Source organism: Eleutherodactylus coqui, chromosome 5, assembly GCF_035609145.1.
Source record: "Eleutherodactylus coqui strain aEleCoq1 chromosome 5, aEleCoq1.hap1, whole genome shotgun sequence".
NCBI classification, from domain to species: domain Eukaryota; kingdom Metazoa; phylum Chordata; class Amphibia; order Anura; family Eleutherodactylidae; genus Eleutherodactylus; species Eleutherodactylus coqui.
The window spans coordinates 4752378-4776705 of NC_089841.1; the positions used below are offsets into that span (position 1 = coordinate 4752378).

At 44.6% G+C, this 24328-nt stretch overlaps 1 protein-coding gene across 1 annotated transcript in view; it reads left to right on the forward strand.

The window, feature by feature from the left end:
• Positions 1 to 6186: 6186 nt before the first annotated feature.
• The window catches only part of LOC136627220 (B-cell differentiation antigen CD72-like), a 102148-nt gene continuing 84006 nt past the window's right edge, over positions 6187 to 24328 (forward strand). The window contains exon 1 of the mRNA XM_066602150.1: positions 6187 to 6305. Within this exon, the coding sequence (XP_066458247.1) occupies positions 6236 to 6305 (70 nt within the window). The 5' untranslated portion in view covers positions 6187 to 6235. The remainder of the gene's footprint in view (positions 6306 to 24328) is intronic.

Below are 24328 nucleotides of genomic sequence, written 5' to 3' on the forward strand. Positions count from 1 at the left end.
GAAATGTGCGCAGACACGGCACACCTTGCCGAGTAGGTCAGACAAGTGGAGGTAGTTTTTCAGAAACCGCTGAACCGATTGAAGACGTGGGCCAGGCATGGCATGTGTGTGAGGCTGCCAAGCTGCCACCAAGTTACGTCCGTTGTCACACACGACCATGCCCGGTTGGAGGCTCAGCGGCGTAAGCCAGAGGTCGGTCTGCTCTGTCAGACCCTGCAACAGTTCGGGGGCCATGTGCCTCTTGTCACCTAAGCGGATTAGTTTCAGCACGGCCTGCTGACGCTTGCCCACCGCTGTGCTGCCGCGCGATACCTACTGCTGGCGACGTGCTCATACTTCTTAATTGAGAGGTAGAGGTGGCGGAGGAGGAGGGGAGGATTTGGAGGAGGTGGCATAAAACGTCGCAGATACCAGCACCGAGGTAGGACCCACTATTCTGGGTGTGGGTTGGACGTGAGCGGTCCCAGGATCTGACTCGGTCCCAGCCTCCACCAAATTCACCGAATGTGGGAGATATAGTGGCCCTGCCCGCCAGTACTTGTCCACGTGTCCGTGGTTAAGTGGACCTTCCCAGTAACCAATTTGGTGAGGGCACGATTAATGTTGCGGGAGACGTGCTGGTGTAGGGCTGGGATGGCAAACCGGGAAAAATAGTCGCGACTGGGGACCAAGTAGCGCGGGACCGCTGCCGCCATCATATTTTTGAAAGCTTCCGTTTCCACAAGCTTGTACGGCAGCATCTCTAGGCTGATTAATTTGGCAATGGAGTGAGAAGGCTGGGAGGAAGGAGGAGAAGCAGCCAGAGGATTTAGAGTTGCAGTCCCTAGGCCGGGAATAGTGGACTGTGTAGAAGACTGGGTGGTCGATACAATGCTGGATGCATTTTCTGCCATCCACGACAGGACCTGCTCACACTGCTCTGTTTGTAATAAAGGTCTACCACGCGGACCCATAAATTGTGATATAAAGCTGGGGACCCCAGAAACTTGCCTCTCTCCTAATTCCTCAGCAGCCAGCTGTGATTCACCATGCCCAGGAACTCGGCCTGTGCCCACACCCTCACTTGGACGTTCACGTCCTCGACCCTTACCCCTACTCCTCATCATGGGGGATTAAGAATAGAGCAGGGCCCAAATAAATTACCCCACTGTACAGCACTGACAACTGTGACTTAATTCACCACACACAGAGACTTGTAGATAGCGGAGGCTCTATGCTGTGACTAGGAAACAGTAACCCGCTGTCTTGCGCTGATACCTAGGGGTAATTTACTGCTCGCAGAGACTTGTAGATAATAGAGGCTGTATGGAGTGGGAGAAGACTCTAAAGCCAGTGGATAGTGCTGGTAACTGCGGCAATCTCAACCCCACCAAGGAAAGGGTATTGTGAGACGCTCTGCACAGCGGCAGAGCTGAAATACTCTGCAGTGGCCTCGGTAATATTACAGTACAGTTTAGCGGTGAGACCGCAGTCTAATTAACTGCAGACACAGAACGGTATAAACGAAGTCGTTCGCAGCAGGCTAGGAATTATTTGAGAGCAGTTTCACGGTGAGAGCTGGTTGTACGGCACTGCAGCCTGAGAACACTATTACTGACAGGCCTAGGCCCTAGATGCGTAATACAAAAATTAGATGCACTACAACTCCCAGCAGCCCCCAACTAAAATGCACACGGTGTAGCCCAACGAAGGTGCTTTGGGGTTTTTGCACGGAGGATACGGACTGTATAGTGTATATAGCTTTCCCTATACAAGTGGCTGTGCCCCAACACTCTGCGTCTAATTCACTGCAGACACAGAACGGTATAACTGAAGTTGTTAGCAGTAGGCTAGGAAATGTTAGAGAGCAGTTTCACGGTGAGAGCTGGTTGTACGGCACTGCAGCCTGAGAACGCTATTACTGACAGGCTGGGAACAGGCCTAGATGCGTAATACAAAAATGGATGCACTACTACTCCCAGCAGCCACAAGTATAATGCACACAGTCAGATGTGGCCCTAAGAAAGACCATTGGGGTTTTTGAAGACAGGATCCTATTCTAACACTTTCCCTATCTCGTCAGCAGCACTCTCCCTAATCTCTCCCAATGTGTGTCTGAGGCGAGCCGCGGGCGGGACCGCTTTAAGTACTCGGCAGTCACTTGATCTCGCCAGCCACTCACTGCAGGGGGTGGGATAGGGCTGGAACGTCACAGGAGGAAGTTGTTATGCCTTCCCTGCATGTCTATTGGCTTGAAAACGGCGCAAAACATGCAGGGAAGGAAATGGAATTGACTCGAGTACCGCGTGGTGCTCGTCTCGAGTAACGAGCATCTCGAGTACCCTAATACTCGAACGAGCATCAAGCTCAGACAAGTACGCTCGCTCATCTCTAGTTGGAGCAGAGGGGGAGGGTATATAAGGTACTGAGGGGCGTGATAGTGGATGGTCGCTACATCGCACCTAGGTTCCGCTATTATGCCTAGTGGGGCTGGAGGAAATTCTTTTCCCGCTGTTTGAGACATGAAAATCCAGGAGTGCAATGTAATCTGCAGCATGTAGTTGATGGAGGTCTTTTCTTTAAAAGTACCTGGGCCTGATTTTTGGAATGGATGTCAGGTTGGTAGTGGGGCCACCCATTCCACTTCCTCCACTCCAGGTTGTTGGCGAGGTCAATCAGCACAGATGCTGAGGGTGGGCCAGGAAGAGGTGTATATAAGTAGCAGTGTGCACTGACACAGGGAGAGACTGGATGGCTGCTGGACCCTGGCAGCCTGATATACCTGCTGGAGGTAAAAGCCCTGCTGGGTGTGCACCTGCTGAGCGTGACCTGGACAGGCAGGGACGGCCTGTTATCCAATTGCTGGACTGTTTTCATGCCTGAAGCTAAGGCTGCATTTGCTTTTGATTTGCTGGACTGAAATAAACGCAGGTCACGCCTGTACTTGGACTTTAAATACTTGTCTCCGTCTCTGACTGCTGCAAACCCGCACTCTACCGAGCTGTCTTCCCACAAGTGTTATTCTCAGTCTACAAGTAGTGATATAATGTATATCCCCTGTAATGTCTGCCGGCTGTAGGTTATAATATACATGGCCTTCTTCTCAGTCTACAGCTGGATTCACACAAACGTATATCGTTTCTTTTTTCACGCCCAGCCGATATATGTTGTCTCTCTCTGCAGGGGGTGAGGCTGGAAGAGCCAGGAGCAGTGCTCTGAGCCCCCGCCCCCTCTCTGCCTCCTCTCCGCCCCTCTGCACTATTTGCAATGAGGAGAGGCGGGACGGGGGCAGGGCTAATTCGCTGAACTTAGCCCCGACCCCATCCGCCTCCTCTCATTGCAAATAGTGCATAGGGGCGGAGAGGGGGTGGAGAGGAGGCAGAGTGGGAGCAGGGGCTCAGTTCCTGCTCCTGGCTCTTCCATCCTCCCCCCCTGCAGATGAGATCACCGTATATCGGCTCGGTGTAAAAACCGAGCCGATATACGGTCATCTGAATCCACCCTACAAGTGGTGATATAAAGTATATATCTTATAGTATCTGCCGGCTGTAGACTTTAATAATGTTAGTGTTCTTCTCCGTCTACAAGCGGTGATATAATGTATATCCCCTGTGATGTCTGCCGGCTGTAAGTTATAATATACGTGGTATTCCTATCACGCTACAAGCGGTGATATAATGTTTATATCCTATAATATCTGCCGGCTGTAGATTATAATATATGTGGTGTTCTTCTCAGTCTACAAGTGGTGGTATAATGTATATCCCCTGTAGTGTATTCTGGCTGTAGATTATAATATGCCTGATGTTCCTATATGTAGGGTTATTCTCCGTCTACAAGTTGTGATATAATGTATATGTCCTATATTATCTGCTGGCTGTAGATAATAATATACCTGAGTTCTTCTCCGTCTACAACTGGTGATATAATGTATATCCCCTGTAATGTCTGCCGGCTGTAAGTTATAATATACGTGGTGTTCCTTTCACGCTACAAGTTGTGATATAATGTATATATCCTGTAATATCTGCCGCCTGTAGATTATAATATACATGTTGTTTAATAATCTGTTCAGCAATATTTCCAGGTATAGAAGTCAGGCTCACAGGCATGTACTTTCCTGGATCCACCTTTCTGGCCCTTCTACAATCTTCAGCAACTTCTCCTGTTCTCCAGGAATTTTCACAGATTATGGCGAGTGGTTCAGCAATTATCTCCGGACACTTGGATTCATGTAAATTAGGGCTCACACAGGCGTAGTGTCACTATATGTTATGCACACGTATTTCCCGCGTATAACACATGGTAAATGGAGGCAATTAAAGTCAATGGACTTTCATTCTTTCATTCACACCTGTCTGTGGGCACTGCATACCAATAAGCAGGAGAAATCGCAGCATGCTCTATTAACATATGCAGCACTTGAATGGGCTAAGTATGAAACAATGTCCATACACGTGCATTGCATATGGGCCGCATTCTGATACGCATCCTGAACTGAACAGAATTGGAAATTTGAAATAAAAAAAAAATCACACTACGCATGTTTATGACATCAGATTCCCAGGCATGCGCAGTGCCAATCGCAGCCCATATGCAACCTCTACCAGCAGAGCATATGGGCTGTAATGTGTACAATGTTGCGGAAGACTTGCAGCATTGCATGCTTACGCCCAGGTGAATGAGCCCTTAGCTAAGTGTTCCCTCACCATCTCTTTGCATATATATAGCCTGCATTCTTTTATTCCCCCAATAGCACAAGGAAGATCAGCTGATGTTACATCTACTTTCTGAGAGAAAACAGATACAAAATAGGAATTTGAAAAGTTCGGCCTTCTCAACATTATTCTTAATTCACCTTGGAAGACTCCAATAGCATCTTTGACTTTTCTTTTCTTTTTCACAACCCCCAATCCTTTTTATTGCTTTTGGCCTCTTACAAGCCTCAATTCATTATCAGCTTTAGCTTTTCTGACACTTGCCCTACAGTTTCTGCAGACCCCATTATATTCTTCTTTAGCTATTCCCCCTCTTTCCACTTGATAAACATATTTTTCTTCCTCTTAAACACGTGTGTATTACAGTATACTACCCATGATACGCCAGCCCGGGTGCCCTAGATCTCACACACAACCCCTGTCTCTGCCTGCTTGCCTCCATTCCTGGCTAACCCCAGGCAGGCAACTTGGCAGCGGTCCCAACTCTCACTAAGGACCGAAAAGGGAAGGTGGTGTACCTGGATGGAAAGGGTAGAATACTGACACAAAAGGCAAAAGAAAATAACCAACACGAACAATAATAAGCAGAACAGAGGCAGAAGGAAAAAACAGGCAGATAATAACAAAGTATAGCAGACAAGATGACAGAAGCAGGAGACCAACAGAGGCAGACTAGCTAGCACACTGAGGGAAACCAATAACTGGCAGTGATTGCCAGTCTCGGCTCAACCTTTAAACAAAAGCCTCTGCCCAGGGGCGGAGAGAGGGAGACAGCCAACTCCAAACAGAAAATAATAAAAGGGAGCTCGTGCACGTCAGCTGCACTCACAGGTGCGCGCGCCCCACCAGCAGCACGCCGCCCATGCCAGCCGGGCACCCGCGTTCCCTGCAGCCGGACAACAAGCCGGGGGATGTGCCCCGACTATGGGACCCTGCACACTGCCGCCCTGGGAAGACCAGCAACTGCCGCATGGTAACAGTGTGCAAGTTCTGTGTTCATCCATCCGGGTCTCTTTAAATGCTTCCCATTCTTCCTTCTTTTAGGGATTGGTAACGATTGTGCTCTGAGAATCTCATTTCACAATATTTCCCAACCTTCTTGGACATTTCTGTCCTTAAGAACATCCAGCCATTGGATTCTTCCTCTTTCTGAGTTCATTGAAATCTGCCTTTCTGAAATCCAACCTTGAGGTCTGAGTCTTCTCAGGTCTTCCTCCCCTTGTTATCCAACATCCAAGGATATCATGATCACTGCCTCCTAAGGTCCCAGCCACCCTTACTTCCTCAGCCATTCCCTCCCTGTTGGTAAGAATTAGGGCCAAGATAGCAGATCCCCTTGTTTTCTCTTCTCCCTTTTCTGCCTGTGGATTATAATATAGTCAGTATTATTCTCAGCCTACAGGTGGTGATGTATATAATGTATACATCTGTATGTAAAGCACTCAGTATTATTTTTAGCCCATTTCCTTCCCTTTTCGGCTCTCTACATTACACTTCACTGCTGAGTTCAGCGCTGTCTGCTGGTGATCGGTACAGAGATGTCGGAGGCTGTGACTTATGCGGACCTGAGATTTGTTGAGCTGCCGCTGAAGGAGATGAAGTCTTTTGGTAACATCTTACTGTCTTCCTTTCTTTGGGAGTGTGTGTGTGTGTGTGGGGGGGGGGGGTATTTCTGCAGACCCTTCTATCAGGTGCCACCTTCACCTGTGCCAGAAGGATGACACCTCTGCTATATACTATGAATGTGGAACTTTACATACCTTAAAGGGGTCAGAGCTCTACTTCCCTGATACAGAGCTCCAAATCCCCTGCATAGACCCTGCAGATTCTGTGTTCCTGCAGCCACCACTAGGGGGAGCTCACTGTAGACTGTTATTATGGCGATCTTTGTATATACAGGAGGCTTCTGAGCTCCCATCACATAAATGGGCCATCCATAGTGACTTGTAGTGGGGCCTACAGTCAACATAGTGTTTTATGATTGGCTTATAGGAGGGTTTTCATGGGGATCACAGCATTCCTCAAGAAGAGATTATTATAAGGCTCCGCCCCCTCTGTGTGCAATAAATGTGCTTGTCTACTGTTGAGTATTTTCGTCCTCACGGTGCACAGAGGACTTCTCATCAATAAGACATAATAGGAGATCTTATTGGCCCTAAAGGCAGCTCCATGTGAAATTGTCTTCTGCTGGACCTTCAGGCTGTTTTATTAGGGGTCCATTATGGTGTTAGAGCCTGAGCCCCTCACAGGAGCTTCTGGTGGGTGTGATGCAAATATAATGGGCCATTTGTAGCCCTGCATCTTGTATCCATAGAGCCATGGATGCCCAATGTATACATTATAAGGACTGTAGACAGAGGCGTAACTTGAAGCTTTTGGGCCCCAATGCAAAATATGCAACAGGGCCCCCAACTATAATGCTTTATTCATAACACTGGGCTCCCTATATGGGGAAGAGAGACCTTGTGGGCCCCCTGAGGCTCCTGGGCCCGGATGCAACCGCATCAACTGCATCCCCTATAGTTACGCCCCTGACTGTAGAAATGAGTCCTATAGACCTGCTGGAGACCATGTTAGTATCTGCACACAGTGTCACCATTGTCTTGTAGTTCTACCACCATTGTCTATAGAGTCTTGTGATCTATGGTCATTGTCTTAAGACTGAACTGGGGCCTTATGTATACTTGGAGCTGGGTGCTGCCATTGTCTTCAGACTGAACTAGAGCCTCATGTATACTTGGAGCTGGGTGCTGCCATTGTCTTCAGACTGAACTAGAGCCTCATGTATACTTGGAGCTGGGTGCTGCCATTGTCTTCAGACTGAACTAGAGCCTCATGTATACTTGGAGCTGGGTGCTGCCATTGTCTTCAGACTGAACTAGAGCCTCATGTATACTTGGAGCTGGGTGCTGCCATTGTCTTCAGACTGAACTAGAGCCTCATGTATACTTGGAGCTGGGTGCTGCCATTGTCTTCAGACTGAACTAGAGCCTCATGTGTACTTGGAGCTGGGTGCTACCATTGTCTTCAGACTGAACTACAGCCTCATGTATACTTGGAGCTGGGTGCTGCCATTGTCTTCAGACTGAACTAGAGCCTAGTGTATACTTGGAGCTGGGTGCTGCCATTGTCTTCAGACTGAACTAGAGCCTCATGTATACTTGGAGCTGGGTGCTGCCATTGTCTTCAGACTGAACTAGAGCCTCATGTATACTTGGAGCTGGGTGCTGCCATTGTCTTCAGACTGAACTAGAGCCTAGTGTATACTTGGAGCTGGGTGCTGCCATTGTCTTCAGACTGAACTAGAGCCTCATGTATACTTGGAGCTGGGTGCTGCCATTGTCTTCAGACTGAACTAGAGCCTCATGTATACTTGGAGCTGGGTGCTGCCATTGTCTTCAGACTGAACTAGAGCCTAGTGTATACTTGGAGCTGGGTGCTGCCATTGTCTTCAGACTGAACTAGAGCCTCATGTATACTTGGAGCTGGGTGCTGCCATTGTCTTCAGACTGAACTAGAGCCTCATGTATACTTGGAGCCGGGTGCTGCCATTGTCTTCAGACTGAACTAGAGCCTCATGTATACTTGGAGCTGGGTGCAGCCACTGTCTTCAGACTGAATTAGAGCCTCATGTATACTTGGAGCTGGGTGCTGCCATTGTTTTCAGACTGAACTGGGGCCTCATGTATACTTGGAGCTGGGTGCTGCCATTGTCTTCAGACTGAACTAGAGCCTCATGTGTACTTGGAGCAGGGTGCTGCCATTGTCTTCAGACTGAACTAGAGCCTCATGTATACTTGGAGCTGGGTGCTGCCATTGTCTTCAGACTGAACTAGAGCCTCATGTATACTTGGAGCTGGGTGCTGCCATTGTCTTCAGACTGAACTAGAGCCTCATGTATACTTGGAGCTGGGTGCTGCCATTGTCTTCAGACTGAACTAGAGCCTAGTGTATACTTGGAGCTGGGTGCTGCAATTGTCTTCAGACTGAACTAGAGCCTCATGTATACTTGGAGCTGGGTGCTGCCATTGTCTTCAGACTGAACTAGAGCCTCATGTATACTTGGAGCTGGGTGCTGCCATTGTCTTCAGACTGAACTAGAGCCTCATGTATACTTGGAGCTGGGTGCTGCCATTGTCTTCAGACTGAACTAGAGCCTAGTGTATACTTGGAGCTGGGTGCTGCCATTGTCTTCAGACTGAACTAGAGCCTCATGTATACTTGGAGCTGGGTGCTGCCATTGTCTTCAGACTGAACTAGAGCCTCATGTATACTTGGAGCTGGGTGCTGCCATTGTCTTATGACTGAACTAGAGCCTCATGTATACTTGGAGCTGGGTGCTGCCATTGTCTTCAGACTGAACTAGAGCCTCATGTATACTTGGAGCTGGGTGCTGCCATTGTCTTCAGACTGAACTAGAGCCTCATGTGTACTTGGAGCTGGGTGCTACCATTGTCTTCAGACTGAACTACAGCCTCATGTATACTTGGAGCTGGGTGCTGCCATTGTCTTCAGACTGAACTAGAGCCTAGTGTATACTTGGAGCTGGGTGCTGCCATTGTCTTCAGACTGAACTAGAGCCTCATGTATACTTGGAGCTGGGTGCTGCCATTGTCTTCAGACTGAACTAGAGCCTCATGTATACTTGGAGCTGGGTGCTGCCATTGTCTTCAGACTGAACTAGAGCCTCATGTATACTTGGAGCCGGGTGCTGCCATTGTCTTCAGACTGAACTAGAGCCTAGTGTATACTTGGAGCTGGGTGCTGCCATTGTCTTCAGACTGAACTAGAGCCTCATGTATACTTGGAGCTGGGTGCTGCCATTGTCTTCAGACTGAACTAGAGCCTCATGTATACTTGGAGCTGGGTGCTGCCATTGTCTTCAGACTGAACTAGAGCCTCATGTATACTTGGAGCTGGGTGCTGTCATTGTCTTCAGACTGAACTAGAGCCTCATGTGTACTTGGAGCTGGGTGCTGCCATTGTCTTCAGACTGAGCTAGAGCCTCATGTATACTTGGAGCTGGGTGCTGCCATTGTCTTCAGACTGAAGTAGAGCCTCATGTATACTTGGAGCTGGGTGCTGCCATTGTCCTCAGACTGAACTAGAGCCTCATGTATACTTGGAGCTGGGTGCTGCCATTGTCTTAAGATTCAGTCTTGTTTGTCTGATCTAGTCTCTCAGATTGGGACCTTCTCAGAATGAACAGCTCCATGCACTGATGTTTGTGATACAGATATTCAAGCCATAAATCATATCAGGTATAAAGGACAGGAGAGGGTGGTTGGGAGAAAGAAGCATTGGGGCCTGTGATGGGGGATGCCCTCTCATATTGGGGTTCCCAGGAGCCTCCTTTTCTCTGTCATATCAGGTATAAAGGACAGGAGAGGGTGGTGGGGAGTCAGAAGCATTGGGACGTGTGATGGGGAACGTCCTCTCATATTGGGGTTCCCAGGAGCCTCCTGTTCTCCGACTTTACGCCGTTGCTTCTCCAGCTGATGCACAAAGCAGATCAGTATACCTCCGGCTCTTGGTGATGGGAGCGCTGATGTAACTATTGTTTAAGAATTGGTTACAATATGTTTATACAAAATCACCTGTTTTTATATTAATTTGTTTCATTTTTATCATTTATTCGTTTGTATTAATACATTTTGTTGTATCCGCCCCCTTGTCCTTCTTTAAAGCCGTATCTGAACATGTGGCTTTCCAGTTGGCAAAACATAAATGGCGCTGTGAACAGGATACGCAGAAGGTTCAGTGCTTGATGTTTAGTAACATTCCGATAATCTGGAAATTTAAGAATTCTTTCAATAATATGGAAATATAGTGGGATGTTGTGTAAAATGTCTCTTTTTAAGAATAAGGAGGTTGTAAATGAATCTGTTGGGATCCCCGGTTGGGAGCGGGCTCCCTATAGTACTGCGGCTGCTGAGTGGTCACAATGTGGGGGTTTAAGTGGATCATGGGGAAAGTGTTTGAAGGATGCAGGACCAGTGAGTGCGGTGGAGTGTTTGCAAAAAGTCACATTGAGGAAGGAAAAGGATTTTCTGAATGTGTGCCGACGGGGATGGATGATGTTAGCAGCTTATCGTATACAACGAGAAGAGAGAGAGCGAATGTTGGTGCAAGGATTAGAGAAGCGGTTGTGTGAGGCAGAGAGCACCGAATATCACACAGTGTCAGAGCAAGCTGATTATGGATAGATGTGACGGGTATCAGAATGTGGCTGAGAAGGCAGCAGGACGAGGGGCTCAGTATAAGAGTAGGACAAGACAAGGGAAATACAAGGAAAGTAGCTTTGGCCATCGCTGAAGAAGGGGTTAAATGGGACCCTGATAAATGGGACGGAGATGTATGGGATACTAGCAGCAGTGAAGAGGATGATGAGGGGTTAATGAACACACGGTAATAGATCCCCCAACTATAGAGGCTAAACCAGCTGTTAGGAGAAAGCAGGTAGATACTCATGATGATGGCCAGATAAACACTAAAATTACCAACACCATAGAGGACTTCTCAACAAGAAATAACTGATCTTATTGGTAGATTTCAGCAGAAGTCAGGAGAAGGTTTAATAGCTTGTATGGTCCGTCTGTATGATCAGGGAGCGTCAGGGGTTAACGTGGATGTACAAGATGTGAAAAAGCTTATCACCCTTAGTAATGAACCAAATGTCCAAACAGCATTCTGTGATTACACTAATGTGGAACAAGAAGGGTTAACAAATGTGCTAGCTGTAGCAGCCCCGGGGTGTAAGAAGAAATATCCCAGGGGAGCTGATTGGCCTTCTGATGGTAGACAGTGGAGAAGAGAATCACAGGGGCAGAGCTTTGTCTGACTAAATCAAATTGGAGCCCTTCACAGTGACAGACAGACTAAAATATAACTTTTATTCAAGACTAACATAAAATAATGACTTGGGCTAAGAACAAGACAAACATAAAGACAGAGAATATTACAGTTAGGTGGGTATATGGAGTTATTAGAATCACCCCACCTAGGCTATGATAAAGACGAGACTGAAGAGTCGCTAGTGATGCATCAGATAGTCCGTAATTTAATGAGTAGAACCACGGGTATCAGATATAAGTCTAAGAACACTTTGGTACTGGAGCAAAATTGCTCAAAAAACGTATGGAGATCGCACTGGTTTAGTCGTCACTTGCGATTAATCAATCCAATGGTCACTAAAGCGGGGCCGCAGTACCTATAACCTATAAGAAGAGTGTCACGCATCAGTGTAGCGACCGTCTGTAACAAAGTGGTCACATTCGGATAGGTAGATGATCACAGGATTTGATAGTTACTTAGCCAATAATATGATTTGAGGAAACCATAAAAGTACCTCAAGTATTTGGCTCAGAGTAGTATCAGTCCATATCATTTGGAAAGAACGGTAAGCTCTCTTTAGTATAAGTATAGCTCAATATACAACTCATATAACTCAAGAGAGAAGAATGGATGACCTCTCTTTATGTGAAAGGGTGATTACTGCTCAAGAATAATTACTGCTCATAGAAATATGATTACTTGCTCAGGAATAATTACTGCTCAACGCGTTTCCCTACTAGGATTGTTGGTAGTTCATCAGGAGCAATTGTATGAGTTATGCCATACCATATGACCGGTTCATTGAGTTGAAAACTCAAGAGAAAGAGAGAGAAAGTACCACAATCGTGTTTTGAGACACGAAGGGTTAAATACTTTCTGTCAAATTTTGAGAAAGTGCCACAATCTTGTTTTGGGACACAAAGAGTTAAGAGAAAGTGCCACAATCGTGTTTTGGGACACGAAGGGTTAAATACTTTGTCAGATTTTGAGAAAGTACCACAATCGTGTTTTGGGACACGAAGGGTTAATTACTTTCTGCCAGATTTTGAGAAAGTACCACAATCGTGTATTGGGACATAGAGGGTTATATAATCTGTCAGGTTTTTGTTGGTGTGGTCATGCAGGCTCGTTAGAAGATGTGCAGGAGATATACTGATTTATAGAGAAATAATGCACATCAACTAACCTCAAAGAATTGAAATGGGATCAGAACTAGAAAGTAGGGATTATTCAGGACCCATACTTCATCATCCAATAATCTTTGAACAAGGTCGCTAAATAGCGACATAATAGCGGTCTGCAACCTGTTCATATAATAAGCTCTATAGATATATAGTAGCCTGGGACTAGGCTATCAAAAAAGAAATAGAGTTCTAGGCTACATAGAGCTTTTTTCAGATCCCTTTCATTCTATCAAGGTCTCTAGGCAGCGCATAGTAGCATAAGCAGAGCGGTGTCTGTGCTGCCTAGATATGAGACCTGCATCCAACACACACACATTCAGATAAAATAACAAAAGTGGTAGAGCCTGGAGCTCTGATGGTGAGCTCAGGCATTATGTTTGTGAGCCCAGAGTGCTGCTACTGATATACCAAGAAGCCCTCCCCTAAGGGGGTTGGTGTAGAGAATCAGCCAATCAGATGTTATAGTGGGAGGGGTTAGGACGACTCCACAGATCTAAGGGAAAACAGGGAAAAGAAGTCCGTTTATAATCTGCTGTTTGGCTCAAACTGGGTGTATTAGTGAGGACAAATGTTGCAGCAGCCTCCCTCATAGTCTGATCGCCCGTATGTACACATGGATCTTTACATTTTACTTTAGAAAGATCGCTACCGGTGATCCGCTATTGCGCACGCGCGCGCAGCGCTGTGACGTCATCACGTCAGTCATGTGATATGGTACGTCCTGACGTTCTGTTGTGTCACATGAACGGCTTCATTCAAAGGAATAGCTTATTAGAAGCAATGTAGATTGCCATGGCAATAGCGGTCATGTGATCTGCACTGCCCAGAAGACACATGAGTGAGACTGGGATGTATATAGTGCAGATTAATTAGATGCTACAGCATAGAATATACAGAATGCGTTTAGTGAGGATTTATTGGTTGTTAGTTATAAGACACAGAAAGAAGTTTATCTAAATATATATATACATATATACACACATATACAAGTACTGTGTATCGGTAATGGTTATTTTAAGGCTACGTAATGTAAAGAGTCATGCATATACTGCATAAATCTGATAATTAGATGGTTTGAAGAACAACCGATGAACGTAGCATCTTAGATATTGCTCACTTAGCGCAATGACAAGGAAGAATCACATAACGTAACAATGGGCTGATTTTTGAATTCCTTTGTAAAACGGCACTCTAAATGCGTGATAAAATCAAAATATTGGTATTCTCATAATAGAGCCAATGACTGATAGATGCCGGCTGTATAATCAAAGAGAAGAGAGATTGGCTATAGAGGGATTACAAAAAGCAGTTGAAACACAAATTCTCATTTAAGCCACTAGGATTAACTGTATTCAGTCGAAAAATCCATGCTGCCTCTTTGCATAGGAGTTTTTTGTCCGTATCACCGCGACGCCCATGAGTCCTGAGAATTTCAATCCCTTGAAATTTCAGTTGGTTTGTATCACCATTGTGGAATTTCCACATATGGTCTGCTAGGGGGGTCGACTCATGGCGTCTGATGTTCCCTAGGTGATCGAGAATTCTGCGACGAAACTGTCGAATTGTCTTGCCCACATAGTTCATGGGGCAAGAACATGTGGCAAGATAGACTATGTTTTGTGTTCGACAGTTAATGAAGTCTCTGCATGAGTAAACTGTATTAGTGGATGATGACTTAAAAGTATTACCGCGCAGAATAAAAGGGCAAGCGAGGCAGCCCTGGCATGGAAAGCTACCTTGGGGCTTGCTGGAACCAAGCCAAGTAATTTGCCTTTCATCGGGAGGGAGGTGACTTTTCACTAGATGGTCTTTTAAATTATGGCCACGGCGGAATGTTAAAGATGGTCTTTCGGGAAGAAAATCATTAAGGTCTTTGTCGCGTTTCAGGATATCCCAATAGTAGTTGAGGATATTCCTTATTTGTATCGAGCAAGTGTCGTAAGTGCCAATAATTCTGGCTTTATTATCCAAGGAACGGATCTTAGGTTGAAGGAGAGTAGTCCTTTCTTGAGATGATGCAAAGATAAATGCTTGGTCAATGACCTTTTTGGGATAATTGCGATTTTTAAAGCGATCATACAATTTTTTACTTTCCATTTCAAAACTCGAATTATCCGAACAATTGCGTCGGAGTCGCAGAAACTGACCTTTTGGTATGCCACGTTTTAATGGTGCAGGATGGAAACTGTCCCAGGTAAGTAGGCTGTTTGTCGCCGTGGACTTACGGAAAAGAGAGGATGTTATCTGTCCCGATGGATCTTTTTTAATTTGAAGATCCAGAAAGGACAGCGTAGTGGTATTAATTTCCGAAGTAATCCGAAGATTCAGATCATTATGGTTTAGATGATCAATGAATACCTCAAGGGACGACCGATCTCCATTCCAGAACAGGAGCACATCGTCAATATAACGTATCCACAATGAGATGCTATCTGACCCCATGATGTTATCACTGTTGAAGATCCGTTCCTCCCACCAGCCCAGGTACAGGTTAGCATACGATGGGGCACAAGGAGTCCCCATCGCAGTGCCCCTGAGCTGGTGGAAGTACTTGGCTTCGAACAGGAAAAAATTGTGGTTTAGGATAAATTCAAGGAATTCCAGGACACATTTGTTATGCATATTGTATAAAGGTCCTCTTTGATTCAGAAAGAACTCCGTCGCCTTAAGACCACCTTGGTGGGGGATGGAGCTATACAACGATTCAATGTCCAACGAGGCCATAATTGTGTCTGGATTAACAGTAAGGCCATCTAGGGTGCGTAGGACGTCCATAGTGTCCTGGACAAATGATCGTAAAGATGATACAAAGGGTCTAAGTATCCTGTCAACGTATGTGCTCAAGTTCTGGGTAAGGTTGTCAACCCCCGAGACGATCGGCCGTCCCCTGGGTGGGTTGAGGCCCTTATGCACTTTAGGAAGTGCGTAAAAGGTAGCTGTAGTCGGTTTTTTGGGATACAGAAATTGATATTCAGTGTTGTCTATGCATCCCAGCTCTAGGGCTTTTTTTAATATTTTTTGTAAGTCACGTGAAAAGCTGTCTGTCGGGTCGTGGGACAACATGCCGTAAGTAGATGTATCACTCAACAGACGTTGGCACATGCCTACGTATTGTTCCCGATCCATTATAACAATATTCCCGCCTTTATCGGCAGCTTTTATGATTATTGCCTTATTGTTTTCAAGATTTTTTAGAGCAAGAGATTCTCCTTTTGTAAGATTAGGGCAAGTAAATTTTGAAGGGTTCAATGCTTTTAATTCTTTAAGGACTAATTTTTCGAATATGTCTATTTCTGGACTATTTAAAGATGGTGGATTCGCTCGACTGGTTGGTTTGAGATTTGTAAAGGGTCCAGTTCCAATAGGTCTTAGATTTTCATCTTCTAGGGCTTCTAGAGCTTGAATAGCTGGCAAGTCAGCAAGATCCAAACCAAGCTCTTTCATTTCCTCTCTTTCTTTAATAATAAAGTGTTTCCTCCAACGTAATTTTCGGGTGAAGAGGGAGATGTCCTTCGTCCACACGAACGGATCAAAGCGGGTCGTGGGGACGAAGGACAGCCCCCTCTCCAATAGTTCTGTCTCTTGTTTATTAAGATGATATCCTGACAGATTGACAATTTGTAGCTTGTCTTCAATTGGAGGACCATTGGAGTTAGAAAGATCTAAACCTAAAGAACTTCCTTGATTGGCCGAGATCGGAATATCAGAGAGAACTGAGGGATGATGGGTCACAGTATTACTTATTGTCATTGTTGGCCTGTTATATCTCGTCTCCCCCGTAAAAAATAGTGGGAAATTGGAGGTTCGGAGAAATTCCCCTCTGCTGGTCTTCTGCCTCTTCCCCTACCTCTAATGTGTGGGGTGAATCGGTTTCGATTCTTTCGTTGGTATGGGCGATTGGAGGATGTATAGTCGCTTTCTGATAGTTCTTGTTCAGAAGAGCTGATATCAGTCTCCGATCTGGAGTTTTGTTCAGTATATGCGCGATTCTCCTTGAAATCCAGGAGATCACGACTAAATTGAAGGTGTTTTCTTTCTTTTATCTGATTCGTGAATTTTTCGATATTTGAATGCAGATTTTTTTCTTTGTTTGAAAATTCCGGATCAGACTGAAAGCGTTTTACAGACTCTATCTGGTCCTCCAACCGTTTTTGGTTATGTGTTAGGGTGGATTTTTCCTCCTCCAATAGGAGATTAATCAGGCGTAATGACGACTGCGTAGATTCCAATTCCCATTTCTTTAAGAATTCGGGATTTTGGAGTCTTTTAGGAGGTCGTATGGGGTTACGTAGACCTCTCGGAACAATTTGGTTTTCTGCGTACTTCTGAAGTCCCTGAACCTCCCACCAGTTACGAACGTATTCTCTATAATAGGTGGTTAGATCCTTAAAGCTTTTTTGCATTGAACTATCCTTTGATTGTGCCCTATATTCTCCCTCTGAGAATACAGAACCGGCATCGGTGAGCCAAAGTGCAGAATTTAGATCTTTCGATAGAAAACCTGCCATAGAAACAGACTAGAGAATCACAGGGGCAGAACTTTGTCTGACTAAATCAAATTGGAGCCCTACTGTTAATCCAGACACAATTATGGCCTCGTTGGACATTGAATCGTTGTATAGCTCCATCCCCCACCAAGGTGGTCTTAAGGCGACGGAGTTCTTTCTGAATCAAAGAGGACCTTTATACAATATGCATAACAAATGTGTCCTGGAATTCCTTGAATTTATCCTAAACCACAATTTTTTCCTGTTCGAAGCCAAGTACTTCCACCAGCTCAGGGGCACCGCGATGGGGACTCCTTGTGCCCCATCGTATGCTAACCTGTACCTGGGCTGGTGGGAGGAACGGATCTTCAACAGTGATAACATCATGGGGTCAGATAACATCTCATTGTGGATACGTTATATTGACGATGTGCTCCTGTTCTGGAATGGAGATCGGTCGTCCCTTGAGGTATTCATTGATCATCTAAACCATAATGATCTGAATCTTCGGATTACTTCGGAAATTAATACCACTACGCTGTCCTTTCTGGATCTTCAAATTAAAAAAGATCCATCGGGACAGATAACATCCTCTCTTTTCCGTAAGTCCACGGCGACAAACAGCCTACTTACCTGGGACAGTTTCCATCCTGCACCATTAAAACGTGGCATACCAAAAGGTCAGTTTCTGCGACTCGGACGCAATTGTTCGGATAATTCGAGTTTTGAAATGGAAAGTAAAAAATTGTATGATCGCTTTAAAAATCGCAATTATCCCAAAAAGGTCATCGACCAAGCATTTATCTTTGCATCATCTCAAGAAAGGACTACTCTCCTTCAACCTAAGATCCGTTCCTTGGACAATAAAGCCAGAATTATCGGCACTTACGACACTTGCTCGATACAAATAAGGAATATCCTCAACTACTATTGGGATATCCTGAAACGCGACAAAGACCTTAATGATTTTCTTCCCGAAAGACCATCTTTAACATTCCGCCGTGGCCATAATTTAAAAGACCATCTAGTGAAAAGTCACCTCCCTCCCGATGAAAGGCAAATTACTTGGCTTGGTTCTAGCAAGCCCCAAGGTAGCTTCCCATGCCAGGGCTGCCTCGCTTGCCCTTTTATTCTGCGTGGTAATACTTTTAAGTCATCATCTACTAATACAGTTTACTCATGCAGAGACTTCATTAACTGTCGAACACAAAACATAGTCTATCTTGCCACATGTTCTTGCCCCATGAACTATGTGGGCAAGACAATTCGACAGTTTTGTCGCAGAATTCTCGATCACCTAGGGAACATCAGACGCCATGAGTCGACCCCCCTAGCAGACCATATGTGGAAATTCCACAATGGTGATACAAAACAACTGAAATTTCAAGGGATTGAAATTATCAGGACTCATGGGCGTCGCGGTGATACGGACAAAAAACTCCTATGCAAAGAGGCAGCATGGATTTTTCGACTGAATACAGTTAATCCTAGTGGCTTAAATGAGAATCTGTTTCAACTGCTTTTTGTAATCCCTCTATAGCCAATCCTTCTTCTCTTTGATTATACAGCCGGCATCTATCAGTCATTGGCTCTATTATGAGAATACCAATATTCTGATTTTATCACGCATTTAGAGTGCCGTTTTACAAAGGAATTCAAAAATCAGCCCATTGTTACGTTATGTGATTCTTCCTTGTCATAGCGCTAAGTGAGCAATATCTAAGATGCTACGTTCATCGGTTGTTCTTCAAACCATCTAATTATCAGATTTATGCAGTATATGCATGACTCTTTCTACATTACGTAGCCTTAAAATAACCATTACCGATACACAGTACTTGTATATGTGTGTATATATGTATATATATATTTAGATAAACTTCTTTCTGTGTCTTATAACTAACATCCAATAAATCCTCACTAAACGCATTCTGTGTATTCTATGCTGTAGCATCTAATTAATCTGCACTATATACATCCCAGTCTCACTCATGTGTCTTCTGGGCAGTGCAGATCACATGACCGCTATTGCCATGGCAATCTACATTGCTTCTAATAAGCTATTCCTTTGAATGAAGCCGATCATGTGACACAACAGAACGTCAGGACGTACCATATCACATGACTGACGTGATGACGTCACAGCGCTGCGCGCGCAGTGCGCAGTGGCGGATCACCGGTAGCGATCTTTCTAAAGTAAAATGTAAAGATCCATGTGTACATACGGGCGATCAGACTATGAGGGAGGCTGCTGCAACATTTGTCCTCACTAATACACCCAGTTTGGGCCAAACAGCAGATTATAAACGGACTTCTTTTCCCTGTTTTCCCTTAGATCTGTGGAGTTGTCCTAACCCCTCCCACTATAACATCTGATTGGCTGACTCTCCACACCAACCCCCTTTAGGGGAGGGCTTCTTGGTATATCAGTAGCAGCACTCTGGGCTCACCATCAGGGCTCCAGGCTCTACCACTTCTGTGTGTTGGATGTAGGTCTCATATCTAGGCAGCACAGACACCGCTCTGCTTATGCTACTATGCGCAGCCTAGAGACCTTGATAGAATGAAAGGGATCTGAAAAAAGCTCTATGTAGCCTAGAACTCTATTTCTTTTTTGATAGCCTAGTCCCAGGCTACTATATATCTATAGAGCTTATTATATGAACAGGTTGCAGACCGCTATTATGTCGCTATTTAGCGACCTTGTTCAAAGATTATTGGATGATGAAGTATGGGTCCTGAATAATCCCTACTTTCTAGTTCTGATCCCATTTCAATTCTTTGAGGTTAGTTGATGTGCAGTATTTCTCTATAAATCAGTATATCTCCTGCACATCTCCTAACGAGCCTGCATGACCACACCAACAAAAACCTGACAGATTATATAACCCTCTATGTCCCAATACACGATTGTGGTACTTTCTCAAAATCTGACAAAGTATTTAACCCTTCGTGTCCCAAAACACGATTGTGGCACTTTCTCAAAATCTGGCAGAAAGTAATTAACCCTTCGTGTCCCAAAACAAGATTGTGGCACTTTCTCAAAATTTGACAGAAAGTATTTAACCCTTCGTGTCTCAAAACACGATTGTGGCACTTTCTCTCTCTCTCTTTCTCTTGAGTTTTCAACCCAATGAACCGGTCATATGGTATGGCATAACTCATACAATTGCTCCTGATGAACTACCAACAATCCTAGTAGGGAAACGCGTTGAGCAGTAATTATTCCTGAGCAAGTAATCATATTTCTACGAGCAGTAATTATTCCTGAGCAGTAATCACCCTTTCACATAAAGAGAGGTCATCCATTCTTCTCTCTTGAGTTATATGAGTTGCATATTGAGCTATACTTATACTAAAGAGAGCTTACCGTTCTTTCCAAATGATATGGACTGATACTACTCTGAGCCAAATACTTGAGGCACTTTTATGGTTTCCTCAAATCATATTATTGGCTAAGTAACTATCAAATCCTGTGATCATCAACCTATCCGAATGTGACCACTTTGTTACAGACGGTCGCTACACTGATGCGTGACACTTTTCTTATAGTTTTTAGGTACTGCGGCCCCGCTTTAGTGACCATTGGATTGATTAATCGTAAGTGACGACTAAACCAGTGCGATCTCCAGACGTTTTTTGAGCAATTTTGCTCCAGTACCAAAGTGTTCTTAGACTTATATCTGATACCCGTGGTTCTACTCATTAAATTACGGACTATCTGATGCATCACTAGCGACTCTTCAGTCTCGTCTTTATCATAGCCTAGGTGGGGTGATTCTAATAACTCCATATACCCACCTATCTGTAATATTCTCTGTCTTTATGTTTGTCTTGTTCTTAGCCCAAGTCATTATTTTATGTTAGTCTTGAATAAAAGTTATATTTTAGTCTGTCTGTCACTGTGATAGACAGTGGTTAACATTAACCCTTTCCAATCCAATTTGTATCCGGGTTTTCCTAGGGGGCTTACTCTTTTTTTTGCTGTTATACAATGGCACTATCTGCTGGCTAAAGCCAGTACTGCATGAGCTGACACATTGGATAGGCTGTGACAGCAGAGAGGCTGGCAATATACAGTAGATAGAGGGGCTGCACAGCAAAATTTCAATATTTGCAGATGACACAAAATTATACAAAATAATTAATACAACGGAGGACAATGTGCGGCTACAAACAGACCTGGATAAGCCGGGGGGTTGGGCAGAAAAATGGCAAATGAAGTTCAATGTTGATAAATGTAAGGTTATGCACATGGGCAGCAAAAATGGATGTTACCAATATTCACTTAATGGGGTACCACTAGGGAAAAGTTATATGGAAAAAGACCTGGGGGTACTAGTGGACTATAGACTAAACTGGAGTAGCCAATGCCAATCAGCTGCTGAAAAGGCAAATAAAGTTTTGGGGTGCATCAAAAGAGGTATAGGGGCAAGGGACGAGAACATTATCCTTCCATTATATAAGGCACTTGTCAGGCCTCACATGGAATACTGTGTACAGTTCTGGTCACCGGTGCTCAGGAAAGATGTTACAGTGCTGGAGGGGGTTCAAAGAAGGGCAACTAAACTAATACATGGAATGACGGGACTGGAATACCCAGAGAGGCACCAAAACTGGGATTATTCACCCCGGAAAACAGACGGCTAAGGGGCGACCAAATAACTATGTATAAATACATGAGGGGACAATACAAGGATCTCTCCCATGATCTGCTTATACCCAGGACCGCGACGGTAACAAGAGGGCATCCGCTACGTCTAGAGGAAAGCAGGTTTCATCACCAACACAGAAGGGGGTTCTTTACTGTAAGAGCAGTGAGACTGTGGAACTCTCTGCCTGAGGATGTGGTGATGGCAGGATCCATAGAAGAGTTTAAAAGGGGACTTGATGTCTTTCTGGAGAGAAAGGATATTATAAGCTATAAATCTAAGATTATTTGTTAATCCGGGTATACAGGCAGGTAGGAACTATTAGGGGTTGATCCAGGGAACAGTCTGATTGCCATTAGGGAGTCGGAAGGAGTTTTTTTTCCCCAAAAGGGCTAATTGGCTCCTGCTCTTGGGGTTTTTTTTTTTTGCCTTCCTCTGGATCAACAACACAGGAGGATAAACAGGCTGGACTAGATGGACATTGTCTTCATTCAGCCTTACGAACTATGTTACTATGTTACTATGTATGACCCCAATGGACGTTTTTCAACATCGGAGCTGTACAGCATTAAATCATAATGTCTTCAGACGTCAGACAGTGGATTGGAAAGGGTTAAGAGATTGTATTCAGCGTATTAAAGAGGAGATGATGACAACAGCTATTATTGTGGGACATGCAGATGAAATGATACAGATTATTAGATGTACCCCGCAGCGTACAAGTCTGTTATTATGACTTTATTGGTGGATCAGACTGCGCAGGAAGCAGGAGCCGTCCTGGAGGCGGTCAGATGATTGGGAGACCGAGGAGAATGGGGGCCCCAGCAATACCAGAGAAACCGGAGATGGGGAACAGAGTACTGGCGATAAGGCTGGGGTTACTAGAAAAATGTCCATTGCATTATTGGAAGACGGGGCCATGAGAGACACAATAGATGGTATAAGCACAGGAGACGTGTGGGGGATGTACCAGGAAAGGGGGCTGAATAAGAAACAGGGGTGTCAAAATAAAAAGGTAACCATTAAAGATTCAGAAATTCCACAGCGGGGGTGTAGTGAGTCACGTGGCAAGAGGGGCGTCCTTCCTTCCATGTCGCCGGAACCACCCACTGCACCGAGGTTAGAGGATTTATATTCAGAGGTAAGATCATTGGTGAAAGAGTTAAAACAAAAAGAGGAGGAGGAGTCACAGCAAGATGGGAATCCGAATCCTAATAAGAGAACACGGGTGAATCAAGAATAAGCAGGAAAGATATGCTTCCAGTTTTATTGAAAGACTAGCTTACCCGTCGCGCGTTGCTGCGAAGACAGACAGACAGACATACATACATTCGTTTTTATATATCTAGATAACCAATCACAGCGCAGCTTTTTTATGTTACCTCAGTATAATATATAACAACCAATCACAGCGCAGCTTTTTTATGTTACCTCAGTGGTATAATATATAACAACCAATTACAGCGCAGCTTACATGTTACCTCAGCTTTATAATCTATAACACCCATAGTTATACTATGCCAGTAATCTTCCAAGGAGTGTACTCAACAACTTTCCAAAGTTTCATGGCGATTGGATGAATGGTGTAGTAGCGCATAAAGGACAAACAGACAGACATACATTCATTTTTATATATATATACTAGCTTACCCGTCGCGCGTTGCTGCGAAGACAGACAGACATACATTCATTTTTAAATATCTAGATAACAACCAATCACAGCGCAGCTTTCAAGTTACCTCAGCGGTATAATATATAACAACCAATCGCAGCGCAGCTTTCATGTAACCTCAGTAGTATAAGAAGTAGCAACCAATCACAGCACAGCTTTCATGTTGCCTCAGCAGTATAATATATAGCAACCAATCACAGCGCAGCTTTCAAGTTACCTCAGCGGTATAATATATAACAACCAATCGCAGCGCAGCTTTCATGTAACCTCAGTAGTATAAGAAGTAGCAACCAATCACAGCACAGCTTTCATGTTACCTCAGTATAATATATAACAACCAATCACAGCGCAGCTTTCATGTTACCTCAGCAGTATAAGAAATAGCAACCAATCACAGCAAAGCTTTATTTTACCTCGGCATTCTCAATATGCAGCAATTCTCAAGCGCAACGTTCGGCGGATGTATCATCTTGTAGTTGAACACGCCTCCCGTTGCTCGTAATGCCTTTTGCTCTCGTGCTAAAGATGGAAATCAAACAATTTTTGTCTGGGGGGCATAACTGTCGACGACGCTCGCACGCGCACCACCTATCGTAGGATAGATGTACTATGCCAGTAATCTTCCAAGAAGTGTACTCAACAACTTCCCAAAGTTTCATGGTGATTGGATGAATGGTGTAGTAATGCATAACGGACAGACAGACAGACACATTCATTTATATATACATAGATGACATCAGGAAGTGAGAGAAATAGATTCTGTACATAAAATTTGGACGCTAATTCTTTGGTGCTTAGAATT